The sequence below is a fragment of the Geospiza fortis genome, unplaced genomic scaffold (assembly GCF_000277835.1).
Source record: "Geospiza fortis unplaced genomic scaffold, GeoFor_1.0 scaffold40, whole genome shotgun sequence".
NCBI classification, from domain to species: domain Eukaryota; kingdom Metazoa; phylum Chordata; class Aves; order Passeriformes; family Thraupidae; genus Geospiza; species Geospiza fortis.
This window is the reverse complement of record NW_005054297.1, coordinates 18,395,415-18,422,037: the sequence shown is the minus strand read 5'-3', so window position 1 is coordinate 18,422,037 and position 26,623 is coordinate 18,395,415. Positions and strand designations below refer to the sequence as shown.

At 38.9% G+C, this 26,623-nt stretch overlaps 1 protein-coding gene across 1 annotated transcript in view; it reads left to right on the top strand.

The window, feature by feature from the left end:
* Nucleotides 1-957: 957 nt before the first annotated feature.
* SNX25 (sorting nexin 25) overlaps nucleotides 958-26,623 on the top strand; it is a 71,397-nt gene continuing 45,731 nt past the window's right edge. The window contains exons 1-4 of the mRNA XM_014311804.2: nucleotides 958-1,037; nucleotides 9,805-10,021; nucleotides 22,214-22,386; nucleotides 23,238-23,424. Coding sequence (XP_014167279.1) covers nucleotides 1,016-1,037; nucleotides 9,805-10,021; nucleotides 22,214-22,386; nucleotides 23,238-23,424 — 599 coding nt within the window. The 5' untranslated portion in view covers nucleotides 958-1,015. The remainder of the gene's footprint in view (nucleotides 1,038-9,804; nucleotides 10,022-22,213; nucleotides 22,387-23,237; nucleotides 23,425-26,623) is intronic.

Here is a 26,623-nt window from a genome sequence, read left to right as displayed (position 1 = left end):
ACTCCTTTATCTATGTTCTATTAGATGAACTTTGTTAGATTCTACACGCACTTATCTGAAGTAGGCAAAAAACATTAAACCAGAATACAGAATATTAGCCTGCAAATTGGCTGAAATAACAGTACATTACCTATAAGAACATTAAACAGTGTTTTTACTTCATATTTATGCTGCTTTCCTGTTTTCTGTGTGGTAATGTTGGAGGGATGGGGATGTTTCTGAAGTGCTTTCCCTTTAGGAAGCAGAGTGAGCTCCAAGCTGATTGACAGTGGGAACAGTTTCTATTTCTGTTTTGAATTATACTCCTTTCTATATAAATACATCATGAGTCACTGCTCTTTGTCTATACCCTGAAAAATGTTTCTCCATCCGCCCACCTGTTTGGACACTGTGGGAGTGAATACTTCAATAAAGACAAATATTTGTGTAGGACAGCAGCTTAAAATGCAGAGGGCCAGAAGTATCTTTGAAGAAAGAAGCCCAAAAAAATGTGAACCAAAATTACAGTAGGAGATCTAAAGGCTTCTCTTTTGTTTTAAAAGTAGTTTACAAGGATAAATGAAGTCCATTGTCACAGTAGGCTATAAAAATATTCTATTTGCTGTGAAAATACTGAATGAAAGAGTTTCAGTTGTTTTGTTACATGCCTGTCCTATCCTCAGTGCACTGTCTTGCAAATGAATACAGCTCCTTTCTACCAAAAAAACCTTCACTTAAGATAATTTTGCAAGTTGTACAATGTGTGATGCACAAGTATTAATATCTGCTTAATGAACAATGTATAATAACCTCATAGACAATTGACACTCCTGTTTTTCCATATGAGGTGACAATATTTGTATAAAGACCAAATAATACAGTACTATTGCCTTGAATTCCAGTTTTATTCCTTCTGTAACTTTTAGTTTATTTCTTCCTTCCTCTTATCATGTATGTTCTGTTTTAATTTCAGAGTAATTGGTCTGGAAGCTCTCATGACTCAATCCAATCAAGGAGAGTGGTTATTTCTCACAATATGGATAAAGCACTGAAAGAAGGTGAGTCGTAGGTTCATTAGAGTCTGAATATCTCTTGTCCTTTTAGCAAACCATAACTGCACAATATTCTAAGACTTTAGAATATGACCCTGGTTTCTTCCATGATATAAAATGTAATGGCAAGGTCTTAGTCTTCTCAAGAAATCCACTGTAGTAAGTAATGTGATGTTGCTTTTGCTATTCAGCTGATATCTTGTCTTTGTAGTGGTTGTTTTTTTACAGAAATACATTGAAATACAGTCCTTAATACTTCTGCACAAAGCAAAGGGGTAACACTTAAAATATTCTTGACTGGTTTTCCTGAACTGAGAAATCCTGTAGACTCTTGCATACAGTCTTCTTATTTAGTGCAATTCTTGCCATTAAAACTTAATCTAAAATCAACATTTGTATTTCTGGCTGATAGAGTGTATCAGCCTTTTTAAAATATTTTATCTAATTTTGAATACTTTTTCCTTTAAGATTTCTTTGCAGCACTTTTTCCTGTATTTTTCATAAATTGAGAGTGTCTTTGAAAATTATCATTGCTTTAAATGGGTTGGTTGTCTTATGACAACTTGTTATGTTTTTAAAGTTATTTTTATGAATAGCTATTAGCAGGGTATGTAGCAAAATTATAAAATTAGAGCACTACCTACCTATGTCATGGTGATGGATGCATGAGGCCATCCCTACTCAGTAAGGCTGAAAGAAAGTTACTAATACTTAAATGATTCATTTTTCCGAGTTAAGTACCTTATGCTGTGACAGCTCATGCCTTTCTGCTATTTTTTTTTCAGAGTAGTTTTTACCTTCCATTCTCACGCTGAATTTTGGAAAGCAAACTTGTCAGATTTTGTTTTATTTCTTCCAGGCCTAAGTGATGAAGCCAAATTCTCTGTTTTGCAGTTTGACAAAGATGAGACTGTACTTTTTGCTCTACCATACAGAGTGTTTTTGGTTTGAAAGGTGACTGACTGAGTCATCTTCAGTTTGAGATACTGAATGCAATCATTTTGAAATACTGAATGCAATCCAAAAGCAAGAGTTTATTTTTTATTAGCACAAAATGATCAGTCTCTATGAAAATAGACAGGCCTTCTTGCCTGTGCCAGTTCTGAAATTTGTAGTTGTCTTGATGTGAATGGTGTTCCCCCCCCCCCCCGCAAGTTTGTGATTAAAAAAAACTTTATTACTAGTAATATAAAAAATACCATCTGTATTTGTGTTTCCAATCTTGCATTGATTAGGATTAAAGCATTTATAAATCCCAGGAATTTTGGACAACTTTTTACTGTCTAGGTGTAATGTGCTACTCAACAAAATGCTTTAGAAAGCCTTATTCATTTAGCTAGGAGACATTCAGTTGTAATGAAGTTTCAATCTTGGGGACCAATTTGGAGTCTTAGTGCCTCTTGAGGTTTTGGGTTGTGGGTTTTTTGGTGTTTTTTTTTTTTTTTCCCCTTAACAGATTTTACTTCTTTTTACATTACCTTTGAGATGCATGGATGATGTCATCTGATTTCAGAAATGTTGTTGCTGGGTGTGAAGAGACAGCCCTTTGGTTAATTCTGATTTCTTCAGCTCTGTTTCATCACTGTGTAATTGAGTTGGCCTGGGGTTTACTGTTAGTTGCTAACTACCTTGCCCCCCTCCAGAACTGCCTGTTGTCTGTTGGTCATGCCGTGCTTTTGCTGGTGTTATAGCATGCTGTGTGGTCTTTTCTCTCTGAGTTTAGTGTGGTTCACCTGAGGGTCTGTGTCGCTTCAAGCTACCACCTGCTTTGCTGTGTTTTTCCTGATGTTCCCATCATAGTCTGTTAATGTAGTTGGAAAGATCCTTGGTCATATCCTTGGTTTAACTGAAGGAGTCACCCACGTTTCTGTTCCAACCTTCAGTCTTATTTCCATAACTAGTGGATGTTTAGATAGTTTTCTTGTGATGGTCACTGGCTGATAATAGTTGCCTGTGTCTTATACAGCTTCTTGTCTTGCTGTAATAGAATTGTTGGGGATCATCCTTTTACAGCGTGCCTCATACTAAACGCCACCAAGAAGGAGCTCTGTATATGTTGGTTTACAGCTCCACCCTAACTGCCTTTGTTATTTTCTATCAAGACCAGAGCAGTGTAACAGGTTGGTGCTTTAGAGTGCTGCTTTATTTTCAATTATGAGATACGTGCCTTAGCTGTAGATACAAGGCGGGGGAAAGCTGTGAATTAGCTCTGCCACCATGTGTTGTGGTTTATGAAATCTAAGTGTTCAAAATCAGAACAAGTGCAAGGTTACAAAGAGATTTTCCATGTTGAGTATGGCAGAAAGATAAGGCCTTTAGTTGTCAACCCCAAGTCGTCTTTTCAGCTGCTAGTACTTGAGTAACTAACATTGAAATATGTTTTTTTCAGTACTTTTCATGCTTTCTGTTGAGAGATTGATTTGATTTTTGTTTGACCTTCGTTTACCTTACAAAAAGAGAAGATAAGCCACTTCTACAAATACCCTTTAGTGCTACCTGCTGCTTGTCTGGATTCCATGCGCACAGTGGTGTGCTAAGAGGTCTCCTGAGAGAAGCTGTGCCCAGTGCCTCTGGTGCTGCTGTGCACAGTGTGTACTGCTTGGGCTGAGGCTGCAGCTGCCAGGAGATTGATCTGCTGGGGGGGTAGCTGACCTCCCAGGAACTGAATTTCATTTTCTGCTTTTATTGCTCCAAGTCCTGCGGTCTTTTTGTTGTTTTTCACAGTCACTCTTTGTCTCTGCAGTTTTAGCAGTGCCAAGAAGAATGGTCTTCATATCACTTAGCTGCTTCACTGGGTCATTTTTGAGTAAGTAGAAAAGTACAGGCCATAGCTCAAATCCTGGCAGAGCTCTACTGGTGAAATTGTTCTGCTGCGAAAATTCACCTGGTTCTTAGATCTTAAAATATTTCCTGCTGGAGAGCCATCTCTTCTTTTGGAGTGGGTTGTCTTCCTTCAGCGCTGCCTTTTTGGAAATATTTTGGGTATTTAATTAGATTCTTTCTATGGATTAGATCTTGCCTATCTGTGTTGATCCCTTAGGATCTAACTCTGTTAGGGATGTAAGGTTGTACTTCCTTTACAGAAAGACTGGGAGAAACTATGTCTCATTTCCCAACTTAATATGTGCATATTGATATTTAGAAAAAGAACTCCTGCTGCTCTCTATTTGAAAAGCTGGTTTTAAAATTTAAAAATAAATTATTTTTTTCTCTGCTGAAATTGGTTTTTTTAGAAAAAGAATTCCCGCTGTTCTCTATTTGAAAAGCTGCAGGGTTTTAAAAATTTATTTATTTTAATTTATTTTAAAATTTTTTTTTTCAATAAACAGCTTTCAAAACAATTTTTTTTTTGGTCCACAATATCAGCAAACCAACTTGAATTTATGTTCTCTGTGCTGTTGGGATTCAAACATTTGAAGCTAAGAACTCTTGGTAAAGGGTGCATGTGGAAAATTATTTGGGCATAAATTTGTCTGATTTTATTTTACTACATTTCCTATATTATTTCTCTATTGTTTATATATTTTTATGATTTTTTTCTGCATAAAAAAACAGTAAAGACACAAATGCCAGGAAATTTTTAACAAAAGTGGACCAAAGACTGGGGAATTGGGATACTGTCAGGGGTCCTTTTGCACAGGACCAATCCATCCATGCACAATGATAGCATGTAGCCTATTAAACCTGTCAGTTTCATAGAATTTGAATATAGAAATAAACCAAGAAATGCTAGTGGTTTTCCAAACACAAACTTTAGAAGAGCACTGAAATCTTCAAACCACTATTGCTATTTCACAGAAATGTTGGCATTTAGACATCATTTTGTCAGCCTTTTACACCATGGTCTAAGTAAAGATTTAGTGGCCATGAGAAACTTCAGTAAAGCTAATAAGCATAAAACCTCATCCTCTTGTATAGCTAAAACTTAATGAAATTTAAAATACAATAAGTGGAAAATGTCTTTCATCTCTTTCAATTTAAATGTTAATGTCTTGGAAATCATAAAACTGAATATTCAGAGTAATTATTAGTAATTTTATTAGTAATTGTAAACCCACCTTTAATGTAGGGGTTTTAAATTTTCTTTCAGGTTTTTGTTGTCATTCTTTCTTGTTGTTTGGGTTTTTCTTTTTTGGTCTGAATTGGCTTTTGGCAGGGAGAAAAGGTAGTGGCTCTAAGAAGTAAATAAGCATTTAGCATTAACTTCTCTAGAACAGTACTTTGAGAGGTAATTGGTTGTGGTATAGTCTGTCATTTTTTTCTATTAGTTTTTTATTGAAAGAATTTTTCTAAAAGTATAGCTTATTATAACCCCATCATGCATGTTAGATGTAGTGTTGTAGTAGCACAGAATTCTGGTGATGATTCTTGGCTTTTTGAAGGTGGTTTCTTACTACAGGATCCTAACACAATTCACATTACCCTTGTATTTCTCTTTTGTGGGTTGTAATACTTCTTGCTCTAGAATACCTCAAGGCAGTGTTGTAGCTATACCTTTTTTCCATTTGTTCATGCAGTCACAGGAGAGTTTTGGGTTTAACTATAAATTAATGTCGTGGTTGTGGCTTCTCCAGGGTTTTCAGGAAAGCACAGTTACTTCTTGTTGAAACTTGGAAATCTGTCTGCATTTGCATAGAATATTCTCTGTTTTTAAATATTGCTTTGAGAAAAAGAGTAGGCATTTAATCCTTGTTATTCAGATTTTTGTTATTTTTAATAAAGTATAATGAATCTTAGCAATATAAAAACTGTTTATTGTGAAGCTCTGCCAGTTGCAGATTTGAAACCAGTCTGACCTGCAGACCCTGGCGGAGCCACTGAACCTCTCAATGCATGAATGTGGAAAAAGGGATAGCAGTTACTGTAGGACATGTGCAGGAATGGGGGAAGGGTCTAGAGGGGTGTCTTCACTGGACCTCCACACAAGCTTCTGGCTCTCTACTCCCAACACTGTTCCAGTTTACAGTGTTTAAAAAGAGTAGTTGAACAGGCTCAACTTCAATTTAACATGGGAATGGCATTAAATCACATTGTAATAACTTGGGATTTGGATCTTCTGAACTAATTTAGGAAACCCAGTAGAAATTTCTACGGTTTTGCACCAGACTGATTGTGGTCACTGCATTTGATTTGATCAGAAGAAATTTGTTTTATGATTGTAGTGGATGACTTAGTGGTAGTAAGGTTCTGTCCTGAATATGTTTTGCTTCTTTTTTTATTCCTTCCTTGTCTTCTGACTGTTGTTTTCAATGCTTTAGAGAACATGTAGTATAAAAAGAATGAGAATAGATGCATGAGCAGATTTCTTCTCTGAAGGGATCAAGCTGCTCTCTATGAATTTGTTACACTTGTTTTCTGTATTTCCTTAGTGTGCTGAAAAAGCACCAGCTGCATCAATGGGCATGAAACGAAAGCAGCAGCTGCACCCCAAGGCCAGGATGACACAAGGCACTGTCTTACCCAGTCTTAAACTGGCTGCTGTCAGTGTCTGTGGCTGGTGTCTTGTTAAAATTTTATTTGTTTAAAAGCTGTCTCACTGCTCACTTGGGCATACATGCTGGGCTCTGAAGAACCCTGAATTTTATAGAGAACAGCACTGTTGTGATGCAGGAAGGGCAATAAGGTTGAGAAGTGACAAGGAAACTACAGAAGACATGTAAAGTAAGAGAGTTTAACAGGTGCAGAAAAATAGGGTTTAAAGTAGTGTAATCCTTTTAAGGTCTTGAAAGTATGTAAGAGGCAGAGTTAAACACAAATGAAATATTTCATAATTGCATGGTTGGTTTTTGATGATGATTCATGATCTTTTGTCTCTAGCTTGATATTGCCAATAGATTTTGTGGCTCTTTTGTATTGAATATGACAGAATGCATGAGTGGCTAAAAGGAAGAAAAAGAATGTATTATGTAATGTGCTGAAAATGGAGCTCATTTTGGAGTGGAGTTGCTTAAAAAATAATAAATTATTTTATTAATTTTATTGAATTATAATAATTATATAATATAATAGAAATTATATGGTATAAATTATGTTATAGTTTATTTAAAAATTAATTAATTAATGACCATTAGGAATAGATTTTTCTCTGAAAGACAATACATCTGTAAGGGATCAGGATGCAAGTTCTGCTCTTGTGCTCTTGTTTTGTAGAGTTCTGTTGAATAGACTTCTGTAGGAGCCACCAGTCCATACCATGGCTTGTCCTCTTGGGCAAAAGATGCTGAAGAAAGAGCTACTTTGCACTCTTGCAAAGGTTAGAGAGGGTGTCTGTAAGAAAATCTGGATAGTTGCTTCCTGCCAGTGATGCTGATTAAAAAATTCCACAATGCAGTGTGCTGCAAGCACACTTGAGAAATTATTGGTCTCTTATGGATTAGATGAAAGGGAAGAATCTGTGCTGTGGTCAGCTTTCCACAGTGTTTCGGACCTTGCAACAGAGGAGAGTAAGGAAGCTGTTAGAAAAAGGTGGCTGCAGAAGGACGTGGGGACAGCTGTGGAAAAATAGATTCTTAAAGTGTATTTTGTTGGAAGAGTTGAGATAAGTAATTGTCTTGGTTTGGAAAGACGGGAGTCTGCTAAGGAAGGCAGGAGCCTCCCCTGAAATTGAGAATGTAAACCCTCCCCACCCCTCCGAATTGCTACAATTTTAAATTAAGGGGCTCTCAGGCAAAGATATGGGAGCAGGCAATAACAGTTCTTTAATAGGGAAGAAATAAAAAGGATAAAATAAACAATACAGTCCACTGGAACAACACTGACAGAGTCAGAACCCAACCTGACACCCTGTTGGTCAGGGTGTTGGTGGCAGTCCGATTGAAAATGTGGCTGCAGTCCTCTGAAGTATCAGGTGTGGTTCTGTTGGAGCAAGGGGAATCTGTAGTCTTCCTCTGAAGATCCGGGAGGAAAAGGTAGCTGCTGTTCCTCTGGGGAATCTCGTGGAGAACAAAACTGAACTGCAATTTCAGAATCTCAGAGTATATGGGGTAGCAGTGCTTGGCTCCTCCCTCTGGGCGGAGCATCTCACAATGGGATGTTATAGTTCTTATCAGTCATGCGCTGATATTCAATAGTCTGTTATCAGCAGAGGCCCCCTCCCGAGGAAGGTGTGAATGTGGTCATTCAAAGAGAGAGATAAGGCAAACTGCTCACTTGACAAGGTAATCAGCCATACAGATGGGAATGGAAAACATCTTGCATGCAATCTTCAACAGTAATAAAACTTCAGATTCTAAAATGCTTTTTCCTCTGTTCTGTGGTGTCTTGACAGTTTATTCCTCTGCTTGCTTATCAGAAGACCACTATTTTTATAACTGTTTTTATCACTCTCTAGTATTTGTGGGTAAGAGTTTTCAGTGAAATATTTAATCTGTTTTAGAAAAGTATTTTAGAAGTTCCTATCCTGCTGTTTGGCTCTGCGTACTTTTTTCTCTCCTGGATTAGAAAAAAAAATCATCAAACCTGTTATATATTTGTTTACAGAACTGTGGAATTTTTTCTGAATTATTAATTAAAAAGTCTTGAAATGACTTAGCAAAAGGCTTTTAACTATATATTTCAGCAAACTCATTGAAGTGATTCGGTTTCTTTATACACTTGAGGAAGCTAGTTTGACTAGAAGCATTTGACTAGAAACTTTAATCAGTTTTAGCCATTTCTCTGGAAATGTTTTTATCAAGGTTATATTGGTTGAGGTTTGCTAGTTTTGCCTGAAAAGGCAGGTGAAAATATCTAAGCTGTTGCCTATTAATATGCTGTTAGTTCACTGTGGCCAGTTCCAGGGAGATTTTCATAATTTATATAATTTACCAAACAAACAGCTTCTATCAAAGTGGAAAGAAATTATGGAGTCTTATGATTACTTTGCACTGTGGGCTTACACTGACAAATGAGATGGGCTTTTGATATGAAAGTTTGAATCCTGCTTGTTTAGTAAATAAATTGCTCAAATTACCAGGCACATGACTTTATTCCGTCCTTTTTATTATCTGATAGATGCAAATTTACTCTTACAACCCCAGCTTTTCCCCCGTCTTGTTGCAACTGCTAAATAGTTCATGTGTTCTCTCTGAACCACCTCCTGCTCTCTTAGACTTCCAGGGACATTTGCTGAGTGAAACATCAGTAAAACTGGTGACATACAAATGGCAAAAAGCAAAGTCAGAATGGTAGAAGGCAGTGTTGCCATGGGATTTGCAATTACAGTAATATTGTTATTGCTTGTCGGTATGGTTTGGAATGCTTTGTCATTTTTAAGTTCATGTGGTCTCACTAATCCACTTGTTCTCTCTTAGCTCTTCTGATCCTATAATGTACTTTCTGTGGTGGTGTTCTGTGTTGTATATATCTTTGGAAATCCAAAAATATTACCACCTCCCCTTTTTAGCCATGACTTTGGAATGGAGACTATTCAGTTCCTATGTAAAGAAAGCTGGCTTCAGTCTGCAACATTTTAGACACAGCCAAATTATATGATAGTTCATATAACTGAAGGCACTGCTGAGAGACAGGTATTAGTCTGAGGTTTGTGTGTAGCTGGTAGCCTGATTGTCTGAGCAAATCCACTTTAAGGCTTTGCTTTGCAAAGTGACCTGCAGTAACCTGTTAGGTGCAGATTGCTGTAACCTTGCCAGCTTGACTTTCTTCGGTAAGAAGTGGATGTGAAGCCTATTGCCCATCCAGTGTTTGAGATGAGTTGAGGGTTACATTTTTCCTATCTTGGTGTGCCTTGTCCTTTTGCAGTTTTTGCTATTTATTGTTTTGTTTCTCCTTTCAGTGTTTGACTACAGCTATAGAGATTACATCCTGTCCTGGTATGGGCATCTGAGCAGAGATGAGGGGCAGCTGTACCAGCTGCTCTCTGAAGACTTTTGGGAGATTGCCAAGCAGCTGCGACAGAGGCTGAGTCACATTGATGTAGTTAAAGTTGTCTGCAATGATGTAGTGAAAGCTTTGCTCTCGCACTTCTGTGACCTTAAAGGAGCCAATGCCAGGTAAAAACAAAACTGCAGTTCTTTGGAATTTTCTACTTCTCTCTTCACTTACAGATGTGCTAAATCAAAGTGATGAAGACTGTATAAAACTGATGAAATAGTTCAAGCTTATTATCAGTTTTAGAGATCAAGCAGGCTTCAGGATGTCTGTAAGGAAACACTTGCACTCCTTTTTCTAAGAGTTTGGATTCACTACTCTTTTCAGTTTAATCCATGAATTCTTTGTTCACAGTAGGAGGTGGGCTGTGTAAGCAGATCCTGCAAAGTACTGTGAACATGCAATGGGAAGAAGGGCCACTGTCAGTGCAGTCAACAGACAAGAAGATAGTTATTTGCACCTTTCTCAGAATAGCACCAGGAATAATTCCATTCAGTTTTCCATTTCTTCTAGCCCTGGGAGGCAAAGCCTTGTGATTTCTGTAGGTGGCCTGTCCTGCAGTAACAAGATTTTGCTAGTGGAAAAATTGTTGGCTGTATTTTCTTTCTCTGCTTAAGTTATCTTGCTAATTTCATAAATTTCCTCTTTGGCAAGGATCTCTTTGTCCACTTGAAAAAGCCCTGAATACTAGAGTTCCACCCAAATTGTAATTCCAAACAGGAAATCTTAGCCTTTGCAGCTCCCACATCTGAATGCACAATTTCTCTAATTGTGCATGGAATCTGGTTTTGTACCTGCACTTACCTGCATCTTGGTTATCCTAACTGGAATATGCTTTGGCCATTCAGATTTAGACTGTACATTTTATTCTGTGAAGTTGTTTTACCTACAGTTAGATCCATGTATTTTTGACACCCCCTCAGACAAGAGCAATTGTGTTCTGTCAGTGATCAATCTATTACCATTGGCAGTTCTTTCTCTTCTGTATTAGAAGACACAGTTAAGGTGTTTGTGGTAGATCCTAGCTAATTTTTATGTAAGCTAATGCATAGAAAAAGAAAAGTCACTAAAGGGTGATTACATGAACGAAAATAAGAAATTAAGGTGTGTGTACTTTGCAGTAGATCTTGCAGTGGGTTCTAGGTACTACTTTCTTTTAGCTCTGCAATGAAGTAAAAGAAATATCTTAGATAAAACTCCTAAGTGTGCTCCTTGGTTTTTAAGTATCATGCTTGCACTTGCCCTTGATCAGAATAAAGTGCTTGCTTTTGGGAAGAATTTGATTTGAACAGTTAAAGAATGAGGAAGTTGAATTTTTTTGTTGTTTGTTTTTTGCCTTTTTAAAATCTGAATGTTTTTCTGTTTGAAGCTGGGAATGTAGGACCCAGAGTTGCAGAAATATTAAGTATTATTAATGCTGATTGTTGGTGAGGCTTCTTATCTGCTGAGAATTATGACCACTTCATCTGGTCTTTGTTGGATTGTTATTTCCACTATGTAGAACTAAAAGAAATTATTTTCGTTATTTTCTGGTTAACTTTTTCACTTGGAAGTAGTAAATGCACCTTAAATCTGGATAAGACTGCATTAGTATGGGAATGAAAAAAAAGTCCTATAAAGATTTAGTGTAATAGCAGGCTAGAAAAAGCCAAACAAACCAACCCAACAGCTCTAACTGAACAATTTATAGAGGCTGGAACTGGACTTAGTGACTGGTTTTTGCAGACTGCAAGGCTGTGAATTCACGAGGAGAAAGGTCTGGTTTGACAGACCAGCAACATGATGCTGCATGATGCAAGTTGTAAAGCACTAGAATTCCCTCATGCTGCTCATCCAAACTTGTTCGGAAAGTCCAGGGAGCTGTATGGATATTGCACAGGGCTCACCATTTCTTAGCAGATGGAGAGACAGCTTAAATGCTATGTACAGGCAAAGTCAGCAGAAAGGTGACATTGTGCTCATACACTACAGATGGAATTTGTGCTGCTGAGTGATGTGAGCATGCATATAATAAACCTGAAAGCACAGCAAATACTCGGATAGTGTTTTCTATTTAAGAGAATTTGTAGTTTTAACAAGAATTTGAGTTTTGTACAAATTGCCTACTGCTATGGAGTTTACTGTGCTAGAACCTGCTGACATTTTAAGCTATAGACTGAGAACTAAAAAGTAAGTTATTTCTAGCTTGGAAGCCTTTAATTATTTTCTGTATTGTTGTCCTGATTTTCAACTGGGATAGAGTTAATTTTCTTCCTAGTAGCTGATATGGTGCTGTATTATGGATTTAGGTTGAGAAGAATGTTGACAACACTGGTGTTCTAGCTGTTCCTAAGCAGTGTTATGCTATGTCAAGGACTTTAGCTTCTCATACTGCCCTGCCAGTGAGGAAGCTGAGGGGATGGGCGGCACAAGAAGCTGGGCAGTGACATAGCCGGGACAGCAGACCCCAGCTGGCCAAAGGGATATTATTCCATACCATATAGTGTCATGTTCATTATATAAATTAGGTGAAAAGCTGTCTGGGAGATACTGCTTGGGAACTGGCTGGGCATCAGCCAGCAGGTGTTGAGCATTTGTGTTGTGCATCACTTGGTTTATATATTCTAATTCTGTTATTATTATTATCATTATTATTATTAATTTCCTTGTCTTTTCTGTTCTATTAAACTCTCTTTGTCTCAAGTCGTAGAATGGCTTGGATTGGAAGACACCTTAAAGGTCATCTAGTTCCAACCCCCTGCTGTGGGAAGGGGCACCTTTCATTAGACCAGATTGCTCAATGCCCCATCCAACCTGGCCTTGAGCAGTTCCAGGGATGGGACATCCATGACTTGTCTGGGAAGCCTGTTCCAGTGCCTCACCACCCTCACTGGGAAGCATTTCTTCCTAATATCTAGTCTAAGCCTCCTCTCAGGTTGGAGCCATTGCCCCTTGTCCTGTCACTACCAGGCTCTTGTAAACAATCTCTCTTCACCTTTCTTTTTGGCTCCCTTCAGGTACCTGAAGGCTGCAATTAGGTCACCCCAAAGTCAGGAATTTCACCTTTTTTCCTATTCTCTCCCTCGTCTCACTGTGGGAGGGTGAGGGAGTGAGTGAAGATCTGTGTGGTGTTCAACTATCTACTGGGTTGAATCACAGTTGAATTGTCACAGTTCAAACACAAAAAAATGTCTTCCTAAGGTAGGGAATGCAGATCTTCTTGATCTGCTCTGCTTTCTGTTAATGTTTTGAAGGCAGTAATAAATGTAAATTGGCATTCACATTTCCTTCTGTATCTCATAATGAATCCAGTTAGTTTTGGATGATATAGTGGAACAGAGGCTGTAATTAGAGAGAGGTATCTTTCCTGTTGTGATACCTCTTGAAGTGCTCCATCATTTCTTGCCACTGAGTTTATACTGCAGCATGATGGCAAAGGGCATTTTGTCCATGTGTGGCAGCTTATGAAGTTTTAAATACCTCTAATACTGTCTATGGAGGGAGTGCTGCTTGAGCCACTTTGTCTTGGTTTTCCTATGTTAACAAATAATCCACTAGCAGAGCAGAAAGGAGTCATCCATGCCCAGGAGGACAGATGTCTTGTTTTTTCAGACTGAAGTTCATGTGTTTTGTGACTAGGTGCACGTTGGACACACAGATTTCTTCTTTCGCTGACAAACTTCAATCTGTGATTAACCAGGATGTTTGAGGGGATGAAAATAGGCTGAGGCCCTTCAGAATGATGAAGGGTGCTACAGTCTTTTCTTTTGCTCCTGCTTTCCATCTGGCTTATCTTAACCATCTCAAAAATTCACTTAGTTAAAAACAGCTCAAGGCAGATAGCCAGCAGAGGCTAGAAATGAAGAAAAGTGCTGGGAGACCTTGTCTCCCTTCAAAGCATGGGTCAAGGCCAGGTTGGATGGGACTTTGAGCAACCTGGTCTAGTGGAAGGTGTCCCTGTCCATGGCATGGGCTGGAACTAGATGATCTTTAAGCCTCTTCCAACCCAAACCATTTTATGATTCTTTGATAAGAGGAGAGGCCACTTCCATGGTGGCCGGTTGGAGACAGGGCACTGGGAGAAAGGAACCCTGTAGTGTTAGGTCTGTTTCCCATTTCTTTATTCTATCCCCTGGCTTTCCATAACAGCAGCTGTCTTTCCTGTGCATGCCACACACGTTTATGGAGTGAAATAAGGGCAGAGACACTTCTAGCCATGGGCAGAACTGTCTGGAGTGACATAGAGCAGTGCAAGCTGTGGGCAAGACAGTTCACAAATTTTTCATCTTGTATGTGTCAGTGGGGTGTACTTTGAGGTTCAGTTGGGATTTCAAAGGAAACTGTCACTTTTCAGTGAGAAAATTTGTGGCATTTTGAATAATTTAATTAGGAAACTATTTAATTTCTAGTATTGGCTTGGTGTATAGAAATGGAATATGATACACAGTTTCCTGTGTCCAGCATTAGCTAGTATATGAATTTGAGATATGGAGAAAAAATCAGACCTGGATTTATTTTTAGAAGCCACTGCTCTTTTCCCATATGCACAGGATCAGGAGCACATTTATAACAGGATTAGCCAAGTGCATCCTGTAAGAGTAAAGAGGTTAGTATTCAGCCATTTGTGTTTCCTTTTATTCCTTCATTCCTTCATATCTTGTTAAGAAATCTTTGCTTGGTTACTTTAACTAGAATATAAGCTGAATACTGGCAATTCCATTTTATGCAATCAAGGATGGACTGTGAGCTGAGTAAGGTGGTGTATAATGATGGAAATGGTCATGTTGGCATGTGGCTCTGCAGTGTTGTCTGTGGTAGCAGTGTGCTTTTCAGGGGCTGAAATTATCTGATCCCAGGAATTTAGTCTCCCTCTGGTAGCATGTTTGTTGAAAGCTAGAAGCAGCTATTCTTCTGGGTGAAATGCTCAGTCAGTACCAGAAGGATTTAAGCAAGATGTGGACAAATAGTAAGTATCTTTCTGTGAAGCTGTCCACATGAAAGGGAGTTCCCTTGCCCTTTCTTTGGGCTAAGAATAACTGCTGTAAATATTTACAGAACCATTAACATTTGATAAATAAACCCCTATTTTTTGTTGAGGGCAGCATAGGTAAAATAAGATTTGCCTGCATTATTTAAGTAGGTATCATGGTTTAACCTCAGCCAGCAACAGTCCCACACAAACCACTCACTCACTACCCCACCAGCATGCTCAGAGAGATCTGGAAAAGTAAGTGCAGGAACTTGTGGGTTAAAAGTGAGAAAACTTGTGGGTTGAGATAAAGACAGTTGAATAGGTAAAGCAAAAGCTGCATACAGAGCAAAACAAACAATTAATTCGCCACTTCCCATGGGCAGGCAGGTGTTCAACCATCTCCAGGAGAGCAGGGCCCCATCACATGTAATAGTGACTTGGGAGGTACAAAGCAATCCCTCCAAACATTCCCCCCTGCCTCCTCCTTCCCCCAGCTTTACACACTGAGCATGATGCCACATGGCCTGGAATATCCCTTTGGTCAGCTGGAGTCACCTGTCCTGGCTGTCTCTTTCCAACTCCTTGTGCACCCCCAGCAGTGGGGCGATTCAAGAAACAGAAAAGGGCCTTGATGCTGTCCAAGTGCTGCTCAGCAATAACAAAGGCATCTCTGTATTATCAACCTATGTTCAGCACAAATCAAAAATATTGCCTCATACCAGCCATTAGGAAGAAAATAACCCCAGAAAAAAACAGCAGAGTAGGCATGTGGGATTGGAAGGCAGTTAATCCTTGTGTCTTGGACCCCCTGACTAGCAGTGCTTTTTGAGCAAACCCCAGCAAGAAGCCAACTGACATTGGTTTTCTTTTTATTATTAGTAGTACTTTAATTTTCCCCCCATATATCTTTTGGCTTTGGGTGTTCTCTGTCTTTAACCTACAGCTGGGGCACCTTTGACCCCAGAGACAGAGGAAGAATTGGTTTCTGCAAACGTGAATATGTGGTATTGCAGGCTGCTTCTGACCAGTTGTCTACCACACAGCATCTGCTGGTATATGCTGAAGTGTTTTTATGTGTTTTTGTGCCCAGACTTGCAGCATAAGTTATGACTTAGCAACATGAATGCTTGGGGTCTGCAGGCTGCTACCAGTGCTGATTCAGAACATATAGTTAAGAGCTCAGTGCTCTTGGAAAATGTTGTGAGGAAATTGCTGCTTAAGTGATCAGTATGGTAAGCTGTTGGGGGATTAAAGTTTGTGTCATACATGTTTTGATAATGTTCCTTTTGTTTTCTGTTATTACAGATGCAGTAAGGGGAGAAAATAACTTGTAATTTTTTTTTGCCCAGATGAATACCTTGGCATGTATAGGGTATATAACTTCAATTTTTTTGTGATTGCAATGTGTATTGTGATAAGATAGTAAAAAAAAAAAGGTGATATCACCACAAACTGATTAAGAGCAGACTGATACAAAGGGAGTTATAACACTTGAGATTTAACTTGGTTAATTCTATAGATCCAAGTTATCTGGATAGCAACTAAACACCTCCCACAGGTCTTGTTTATCTTTTGTAATTCCATTTGCCAGAAACCAGAAATGCTAAGAGCTGGTTACCACAGTCAGCCTCTGGAAAGGTGTGTCAAGGGGATTAGTATGAAACTGTAGAGGTTTGTTGCAATGGGAACAGCTGTGTATGAAAGTGCTGAGAGCAAATTAGTCATGAAAAACCAAGGCCTGAGCATGTTATTAAATTCAGCCCATAGCTAGCACCAGGTCTAAAGCTCACCATTTGTTTTCATGCTTCAGTGTGGGAAGTTGGGTTTCCTGTTAATGACTGAGTATAACCTTAACACCATAATAAGCATTAAGACATTTAAGTGCTGATGTGGTCATACTACAGTTTGTAAGCCATTCATAAGTTCTTTGCCTCTGTTACTAATATGGCTTTTTTCTGAAAGAGGTAACTGTGGCATGTATAAATGAGAGGTTTTATGCACCATAAACATTAGTTGAAATGACTTATAAGAATTGCTGATTTATCTTGATAAAATAGCAGCTGTGGAAATTTTGGGTTTGGCTTTGTCTGCTGTTTCTATTTTTGTTGTGCTTTCGAGGTTTATGTGATTTTCTTTTCTTTATTTGTTTTTTTAAAGTAGATTTTTTTTCTAGTATATTTGTTATACTGGCTTGTAAAGGTCTAAAGTTTTGTTTCTTTTATGTCTTAGAAAACTCATATAGTTCAAGCCGTTTTTACTTTGCTGCATTGTCAAGAAGCTTACAGCTCTGAGGGTGATACAGGTGAAGAGATGCAGCCTGCTTGTGGCTCTGGTGCTTCTCAGAGTCGGTTTAATGAAAATGCATGATGAATGTTGAAAATACTGATGACACTTATTTGGAGTTGCACGTGCACTTCTGCTCACAATTGTACTGATTGAGACTTAAATAGAGCTCTGCAAGGCTGTCTCTTGACAAACTAAATAAAGAAATATCAAGGCTGAAGGAAACACTTTGTTATCCATCTATCCCTTAAATAATTTTCTGTAGAGGAATTGTTAATTTTTTACATGGTTTTGTTGTTTGAATTTTTTTGTTTGTTTGGTGTTTTTCTTTGGGGTTTTTTTGGGTTGGTTGGCTGTTTTTCTGGGTGCATGTTTTTTCTTTTTTAGGGGGGAGGGAATGTGTGTGTAAATTTGCTTCCTGCCTTAATTTCAAAGCAAACTGACTTACGTTTGTCAAAGATGCTTTGTGTCAGGGTCATGCATACAAGCACAAATACCAGGTTTTAATACTCCTGAGTCTTTATAATACAGACGGTTACCAGATGGTCCTTGTCAAAAATTTGGATATCTAGAGTGGATTCTTGGCGAAAAAAGATTTCCATGAGATTGCTGTACTGGGAAACCTGGAGTTCCAGGTGATAGTCTGGTTTTATGAAATGGCCATAGGTCCTGCATTCCTGAGAAATGAGGTGTTGTTGTTAAAAAAATGTTGATATTGTCTCAGAGTTGCTTACTTATAGTATGGGAAGGAAATGATGATAGTTCTATAACCCTGGTAATGTTTTAAGGAATACTGCAGCAAATCTGGTTTTCTGCTTTCCTTTATAAAGTGCTGGATGAGCTGTAGGCTCACAGCAGTAAGGGGTAAAGTCTTAACCCTGCTGACACTCAGTGGGATACGCAGGCAGTAAATGCACAAAGTCACCTCCTAGCAGAGGATAGTTACAGTAGGTGTCAGTTTGTTCCCAAAGAAAAGTACAGCTTGGAACAGACCTGGTACAAAGGAATTCACTTTGGCAGGTCCTATCTATTCATCTTTATTTGTACTCTGCTGCTTGGTCTTCCAGTGCTTTGAGGTGCAACTGAAGGAAATCCCTTTGCTTTCTGGCACTATATAAAAGTATTGGATAGTGGTAAAAATTCAGAGAAGCTTCTTCATAAAATTACAGAAAAGGAATTTGGGCAAGGTCAAGGCTGGCTTTGTAGCTCCTGGGGGACAAAAGATGGGTATGATCTGTAAGAATGCTGTATAGAGCATTCTGTCTACTGTTTTAAAAAAGTCACCTGCGTCTTGACAGATGGCTATTGTCACTATTACTTCAGTCTTAATTGTTCAAGAAGACACAAATGAATTAAGTTGCCACTTGCCATTATTTGAATATTGTCTAAAGGAGATTAATTGAGCCTGGTTTCCAGAGCTCGTATCATGCCTGTTTTGGAACTATTTTCTAGAATGCCACATTTATATTAGTTCACTGCGCACAGTTGTGCTCAGAATTTATGGCTAATGGACTGGGATTTTAATGCTCTGTCTAAAAATATCTGCACAGAGTTTTTGTTCAGTTTTCTGTGATTACTAAGGGACTGTTTGTTTGGAAAATCCAACCACACAGTGCTAGTAATACATGTTCAGAATTAGATAGGAAAAGAAATAATGTCTATGTTACTATTTGGGTTATTTAATAGTGCTTAATAGCTTTATTGACACTGGAGAGATGTATCAGCACTCCACTTTGTGTATGTGGATTGCACTTAAATTTCTGCTTTTTCTGTTGGTCTCTGCAAAATGAACAGTGCCACATTCTTACAGAACTGAAGATCTAGGTTTTATATCAAGCCTTAAGAATGCCTGATCAGGGCATCTTAGCTATTGTTCCAAGGTAGTAAACAGACATGGTTTGATGGCTGAGCAGTGGTGTTAATACTTCTCTGGTTGCTCACTGCTCTCTTTTTAAATGTGTCTCAGTGGAGGGGAAGCCTGGGTTAAAAGGGCAGCTGTTTACTGGTCAGACCTTTAGTTGACAGACAGTATTTCCCTGCAAGCTCATCAATGGTAATATTGAGACAAATAGAGCTGTAATGCTTCCTGTATGCATGCAAAGGAGGATATAAACCAGTATGTTTTATCTTGTCTGATTTATCACTGTCATATTGATTTATTCTGTAGCTGTTCAGCTTCCCCCTAAACTTCCTCTCCTGCTTTCAGTCTTCCTTTTGTTTCTCTTGCCCAAGAGTGATGATGCAGGATTTGTTGACAGAACTGTTTGGCACTGACAGGCAAGGCTTATTTAGAGTTGAATTTCCTGAATACTTTGTTTCTCTATTTTCATAAATGTCTTCCCTTTTGCTTTTAAGATCATATGTAGATACAGTTTGGCTAGGAAAACCTGTTCTAGAGAGCCATATCTTCTTAGGTAATGGAGACAATGCCAGGAAAAAATGAAGATCTTGAGCAGCCTGTAAACTGGAGAGTAGGCAACTCTGCTCCCCCCTTGCATTCCTGTAGGCAGGAACACATTAGACAAATTAGAAGGGTAAGAACCAAATATTTGCCTAAGTGCTTGTTTATTCTGTTCCATTTTCCATTTGTGTTCTCCTGACTGTGTGGCAGAAAAATCCTGGCATAGGTCCAGCTCAGCAAAGCTGTATGTGTTGGCTCTTGACTGGGAATAAATTTTTGCAGTAGGGAGACAGTTCTCTTGCATAGGTGACACTATAGGTACAGTTAATGCTCCAGTGTGTTTGCAGTCTCAAACAGGCTGGCATTCCTCAGGGGACTTGTAGATAGATGTTGAAGACAAGGCTAATCTCAGTTCAATTAAATTTTCTGTGCATTATGGCTCTGTTTTATGCTTTCACGTGCTCTGAAGGTATATCTTGATTTAATCACTATGCAAGAAATAAGGTGTCCAAAATAGATGAGGTTTGTTCACAGGCCAAAAAGCAGTCACCATTTGCATTTAGTTCTAACTCTGTATCGTGGCTGTTAATACACAGGAATCATTTCCAGGCATAAGTTCTTGTACTTGGTACTGGTGAGGCTGTATCTTGAATCCTGGGTTTAGTTTTGGGTCCTTCACTGCAAGAAAGGCCTGGAAATGCTGGAGCATGTCCAGAGGAGGGCAACAAAGCTGGAGAAGGGTCTAGAGGACCAGCCTTATGAGGAGTGGCCAAGGGAGCTGGGGGTGTTTAGTGAGAGTCCTCTGGAGAAGAGGAGGCTCTTATTGCTCTCTACTGAGAGAACTGCCTTAAAGCAGGTTGTAGCCAAGTGGGGGTCTGTGTCCTTTCCCAGGTAGCAAGCAATAGGATAAGAGGAAATGGTCTCAAGCTGTGCCAGGGGAAGTTTACATTATTAGGAAAAATTTATTCACTGAAAAGATGGTCAAGCATTGAAACAGGCTGTCCAGGGAAGTGAGAAAATTACTGTCCTGGGAAGTGTTAAAAATCCATGTAGGCGTGGTACTTAAGGACGTGGTTTAATGGTGGACTTGATGATCTAGAAGGGCTTTTTCAACCTTAATTATTCTATGTTCCCTGTGAGTCACCTGTTTGCCAGCATTTTGGCTACGCTCCTGGCTGTGTTTCTAAGTGGCTGACTTTAGGTACATCAACCTGTCTGGAAGACTTTACTTCCACAATAAGAGGTGGCTGTAGGTAAATGACCCAGACTTTCTGTCAGTAATCTGCCTGAGACTTGTCTGGGTTTGGACAAATAATGAGTGCCTTTAAGGGAGAACACGACAGGGGATGTTTGGTGTGGTGTAGAGGAGGCTTCAGGATATGTCTGGAGTAGGAAAGAAAAGTAGAAATGCGCTGAGGAAAATAGCTATGTATTCAGCTGCCACTGAGAAAAGAGCCTACCAGAGCAAGATAAACAGCTTTGAGCTCAGTCAGCTGCACCACCTGGACTGGTTGATAATGAAGATTACACGTCAACTTCATAAACCACTACTCTTCAGAAAAGAGTATTTATATCCAAGATGTTCCAAGGGACTTGTTTTGAAATTTGTCTTACCTATGACAATTGAAACACCTTTCATGATCCATGTTTGCAAACAAAGCATTTGATTTGTGGTTGAGTTAAAGGCATTAGTCAAATCAAACCCAAATGTCATCTTTACATTTGTTTTCCTGAAAATTAATTGTAAAACTAATTTTAGTCTCCTTAAGACAAATTATTGTATTACTAGAACAAAATCAGAGTTATTGTTACTATTCCAATGTATTTTCATCCTCCTGAACTGACTAGCAAAAATTAGTTATTTTATTATTCTGCCTGTCACTATTGGCCTTATAGTGGTGTCTGGCTGAAAACATTTGGTTTGACTGTATACAGTTCTTGGTCACTTTTTCCCCAAACACAGGCAATAGAGTAGCTCTGTGAGTAGCAGTCAGTTGACTAGGATGGCAACCTAACCTAGCCAGGTTGGCAGCCTCCAGCTCTGGGGAGAAAGCAGATGTTATGGAAAATAGGAGCAGGTATTGGTATGAGACATGACAGATACAAGCCTTTGTAGCTCCTTAGAGCCTTCTACTGATAACCAGTATTGGGTGCCTTTGTAAGGTACTGTGGTGCCTCTCCGGTGACACTGTGTCTGTCTGTCTGTCTGGAACCACTGGCTCGGTCACCTTGTTGTTAAAATGGATTGGAGCACATCAGGCATGTGGCCATAAATGAACTGCTAGGATACCTTGTCTCTGCTTCTGCAGCTGTTTTTGTATAAGGAAAAGGTACAGCTGTGACCTGCACTAAGGAGTCCAGTCAAACATGTTCTCAAAAGTCCAGAAAACCATTGGCACCTGCAAGGAGATAAACTAAATAGTATTGGGCACAGAATCCAGGTGAGGGAGATTTGCTCTCTGTTTCTTTCAGAGCTGTCATCCAAAAACTTGTTTGTGAGGAGTCTGCAAACAACACAGTGTGTATCATGGGCTTACTCACCCAGCAGCATGTTGCTGTGCATGTTCAGCACAGCTCCCACCCAGTGTTCATGCTGCAGCATTTTATCAATTAGCAACTGATGATCCTAGGTGACTTCTGATACAAGTGTATGTAAATTCTCTCCTCTTCTCTCTCTAGGCAGGAAGATCCACCAAGACCTTTTTTACTGCACTCATGCTTGAGGAGCTCTGATGAAGAAGTAAGATTTCTGCAAAAATGTTCTCAAGTTCTGGTGTATTGTCTCCTACCCTCAAAGGATGTCCAGTCTGTCAGCTTGCGCATAGTCCTTGCAGAAATACTTGCAACAAAAGGTAGATCAAAGATAAGAGATGATTTGTACATGTACAATAGCAGCAATTACAAAGTTTATCATGTATAAGTCTTGATGCTCTGCTTTTACATTCTGGAGTTTAATTTCTGTGATAGCCAGTAAGACACTATATTCACAAAATCAAGCATATACTTACTTAACTCTCATGATCTGATGCCAGGCTGCTTATCACATTTCAGGATGAAACACATTTTGTCCTTTCTCGTTCTGTTTTTTCTTAGAGGAATACTTTTGAAGCTTTCCTTGGCATTATTTATAGGGATTATATGAATATTTCTGACCTTTTATATTACATTCAGATGAATAAACACATCCTTAAATCTGTGGATCCTATAACTGAATCATTATATTATATTTAATTCATTATTTTACACTTTGATTTATGCAGTGTGGTTTTTTTTAATTGAGGGATTTCTACTTTGTTTTTATCAACTACAGTTTATAAATACAGTACAAACTTTTTATGTCACTGTCAAACTCAGAAATTATGAAGTCCCAAGTATATTACACAATTCAGTTTACTTTCATTTATACTGGCTATAATGTCATAGCCTTCCAAACACACAGCATAAAAAATTCCAAGTGTTTTCATTCTCCAAATAGAGCTCAGCTTTGTCAATGTACATCAATTTCTCTAATAAAATAACCAGTTTTATCAAGAAAGTATATGCAATCTCAAATGTACTGTGTTGTCCAGATGACTGGTTTTGGATTTTTTGATGTCTATAAACTTGGATATTTATTTCTGCCTTTTATCTGCAGTTTTAATTTGCAAGACAGCAGTTATTTTTCAACATAAGGATTTTGTTTTAAAATATTTTTTCTCTCCAGTACTGAAACCAGTGGTGGAACTGCTGAGTGATCCAGATTACATTAACCGGATGCTACTCAGCCAGCTGGAGTACAGAGAACAGATGAATGAGCATCAGAAGAAAGACTACACATATGCTCCTTCTTATGAGGAGTTCATCAAGCTCATTAACAGCAGCTCCGATGTTGAGTTCCTGAAACAACTGAGGTATTTAACGTTTCACTGTAGCTCATTCAAAACTAAACATGCTTCTTTTCCAGCCCATTACTAAGATTTGAATGAATTACGATTTTTCTTTTTAAATTTAATTTTAGATTTCTTTTTGTTTGGTGAAGCGGAGATAGTAAGGATGATAAGCTACAACATTTGTTAGATCTCTAATGTAGTCAGCATTTTAGCTCAGTGGCAGAAAATGCATAAAATTCTGCTTAATAGTATACTGGAGATGATTGTACTGTTGAAAGGGATAAATGCTTGAAATGTATGAAAGGCATACTGAGCTCTTCTTTGCAACTTGCCTCTGTAGAGTTAGTTGAAATATGTTGAATTTCCGTTAGTGTGGATGGTTTTCTCCTCATTATCTTTATGAATTATGACTGCCCATGGTGGTCTGGTGACTGTGAACTATAGTGATCTTAGGGGCACTGAGCATTCAGCTGTGGTGTGGAAAGAAGGGGTTTGAGTTCCAGCACATTATACCACTGGATGAGAGGTTTTCCTGGACTATTGCAGGGAGGTGTTTCCCAATTGCATTCTTCTTAACTGTGTTAGTGAACTCTACGGAGCTTGTTAAAAACATCACCGAGCTCCTACATATCACGAGTTTGTTTGGTGTTTGTTTGCCTGTTTTCTAATGCAAATGGCACCTGCTCACTTTCATACTAATTCCACTCCCTGTCTCATCTCTTTCTCCTTATATCTCTCCTCTTAATACAAGATATTGCTTGCACCTCAAGCCTGCTTGCCCAAGAACCATTTGTTTATGCTTGCCTTATCTTTGCAGCTGTTTCTCCTCTGATTTCTGATTTGTGTGAAAGGATAAGGAACAACTGACTGGGAAGTGGGGAGCAGAGAAGGTGTTCTGCTGTTATAGAACCTCCCTAGATGTCCTTAAGTTGGTTTTGTTGAGCAGAGCAAAGCTGTGGAGGACCCCTGAAACCATGTCTGGAGTGTTTGTCCTGAGCTCTCACCACCAGCCAGAACTAGCAGATTTTCCTCTTCCCAACTCCCCTCTGTTGCTGCTGCAGACCAACTTTCTCTCTTCTCAAATGGCTGCAGAAACATCTGAAATACATGTGCATATTGATTATATTTGGTGCATTCTGTGCCATCTCTTGTGACCCTGAACTTCTGTTAGGCTTGGCCTGATCAGGCTAAGAGCTGGCTTATTGGGATGGAGTGTGCGGGCTGTGCAAATAATGTCATCCTTTCTCTGTTCTTCTCTTTGATTCTGAAACCACTTGCATTTCTGGGATAGGAAAATACATTTAGGTGATGGTGAAATGATTCCGTTGCTTGGCTACTTATTGTTCATCTGCTGTAAAATTTGCTCTTTACTCTAGGGCAGTGTGCCTTTCCTGAGAGCAGAAATTAGTCTATATTAGACTCTGCCTAAAACCTAATTGATGTATTTATTAGCATAATCACACTAATGGATCTGTTTGTTTCAAAAGCAACCCAACTCTTATGTTGTTGTTGTTGTTCAAGCACATTAATGCTCAGTGTGTTCTCTTTTTAGCTGATAGGTCACTTTAAATTGCGTTCTCTAATACCAGAGAGCAGATCTGCTTTATGAAATAATGTGGTTTTGGCTGCACCTAGATTTTTCATTTCTAGTCCATGAATTCCAGCTGCCATCATCTTGAAGTGTGTTCCTCTACACCCTATGAAACGTTGGTCAGTCTAACCTGATCAGTATTTTAATAGAAAATGTCTGAGAAAATGGATCTTCTTTTTAAAGAGAAATAGTATTTGATTTTGGAGGCAGTGTTCTTCCTTCCTCTGGGATAGTGGTTAAAGAGCATTTCCTGTGGGAGGAGGCATTCCCATTCTCTTTGTCCTCCAGCACTATGGGAGCACCCAGACAGAGATGGGCCAACCTGCAGGCATCTCAAATTTGTGTAGTCTATTTGGCAAAGCTTTCATGATTAACCAATGAAAGCTTGCAGATTTACATTAACAAAACAAAGAGTGGTCCCTATATGCATTGAAAAACAAACAACCCGGTGGTACTTAGCTGTAATTCACAACAGTGAAACACAGGGCAAATCTATAGAGAAGGAGTTAAATAGGAAGAAACAAATAAGCTGTTGTGCACTTATCCCTGAGAAGCACAGTAAGAGTCTGTTGGAGTGATGGGAGTGGGGGAAAATGCTTCCCATTCTCTTACAACGAAAAAATTACTGGCATGTTTTACTTAAACAGTTTTCCAGTTTGATGCTATTGTGGGTAATTATGCTCATCAAGAATTCCTGCTTTTGGTTTTATTTGGAAATAATTTTTCAGTGTCTGTTCCAAGCCAGTGGATGGCATTCATGAACTCTAAGCCTCCCCCTGTTCCTTATAATGTTGCCACATAACATCTTGGTAAAGAATATGTACAGGCAGTATCAATTTTCACTGTAGGCTTAGCTTTGAGGGAAATTTATCCTAAGGCACTATAGCTGGTGGGAACTCATTATTTTGTATTAAACATTCCTGTCATGCTTATCTTTGCAGATTGATTATTATCTGTTTAATAAAATAAAGATAAAATACCTTGCTAAGTTCAAGAGGCTGTGGGACACTGATAAACATTTCCTCAGACTCCTGCCTGACCACAGCCAAGCAGGCAGGGACTCCTGGGTGCTCCTTGATGTATGCACGTGGCAGTACAGGAGGGAGGGCTGCCGAGGCATCCTTCCAGACTGATTTCATTAACAGAGCTTTGCTGGGCTTCCTTGTGGGTATAGCCAGGGATTCGTGGTGGGGAAGGCAGGGAAGACCTCTGGCTGGTTCAGTGGAAACCTGTGGGTGAAAGGTGTGTGTTGCTCTCACCCAGGAAGTCAGAAAAGAGAGGGGGAGGCTATGTGGGTCTCCTTGTAAGCAAGCGTAAAGCTCTCTGCTGTGCAAATAGCTCTCCCTGGAAGGGTAATGATGGTGCTAGGATTTTCTAAATCTTGTTTCTCTCCTAGCTTAGAAGCACTACCTTAAGAGGAAATATTGTATTGGTTTTCTGCATTGCTTTTATGGATTTTATTTTTGGAATGCCTTTGAATGATGCAGTAACTACTTAATATTAATTTTGGAGAACTTTAGGATTCGTAGTTTGTTTGTATCTATAGTGAACCTCTAACATTTAGTCACTTAATCTCTTGGAACACAACTATTGTTTTTGTGGAAATATCCCTTTAATTTTTGTAGGGAA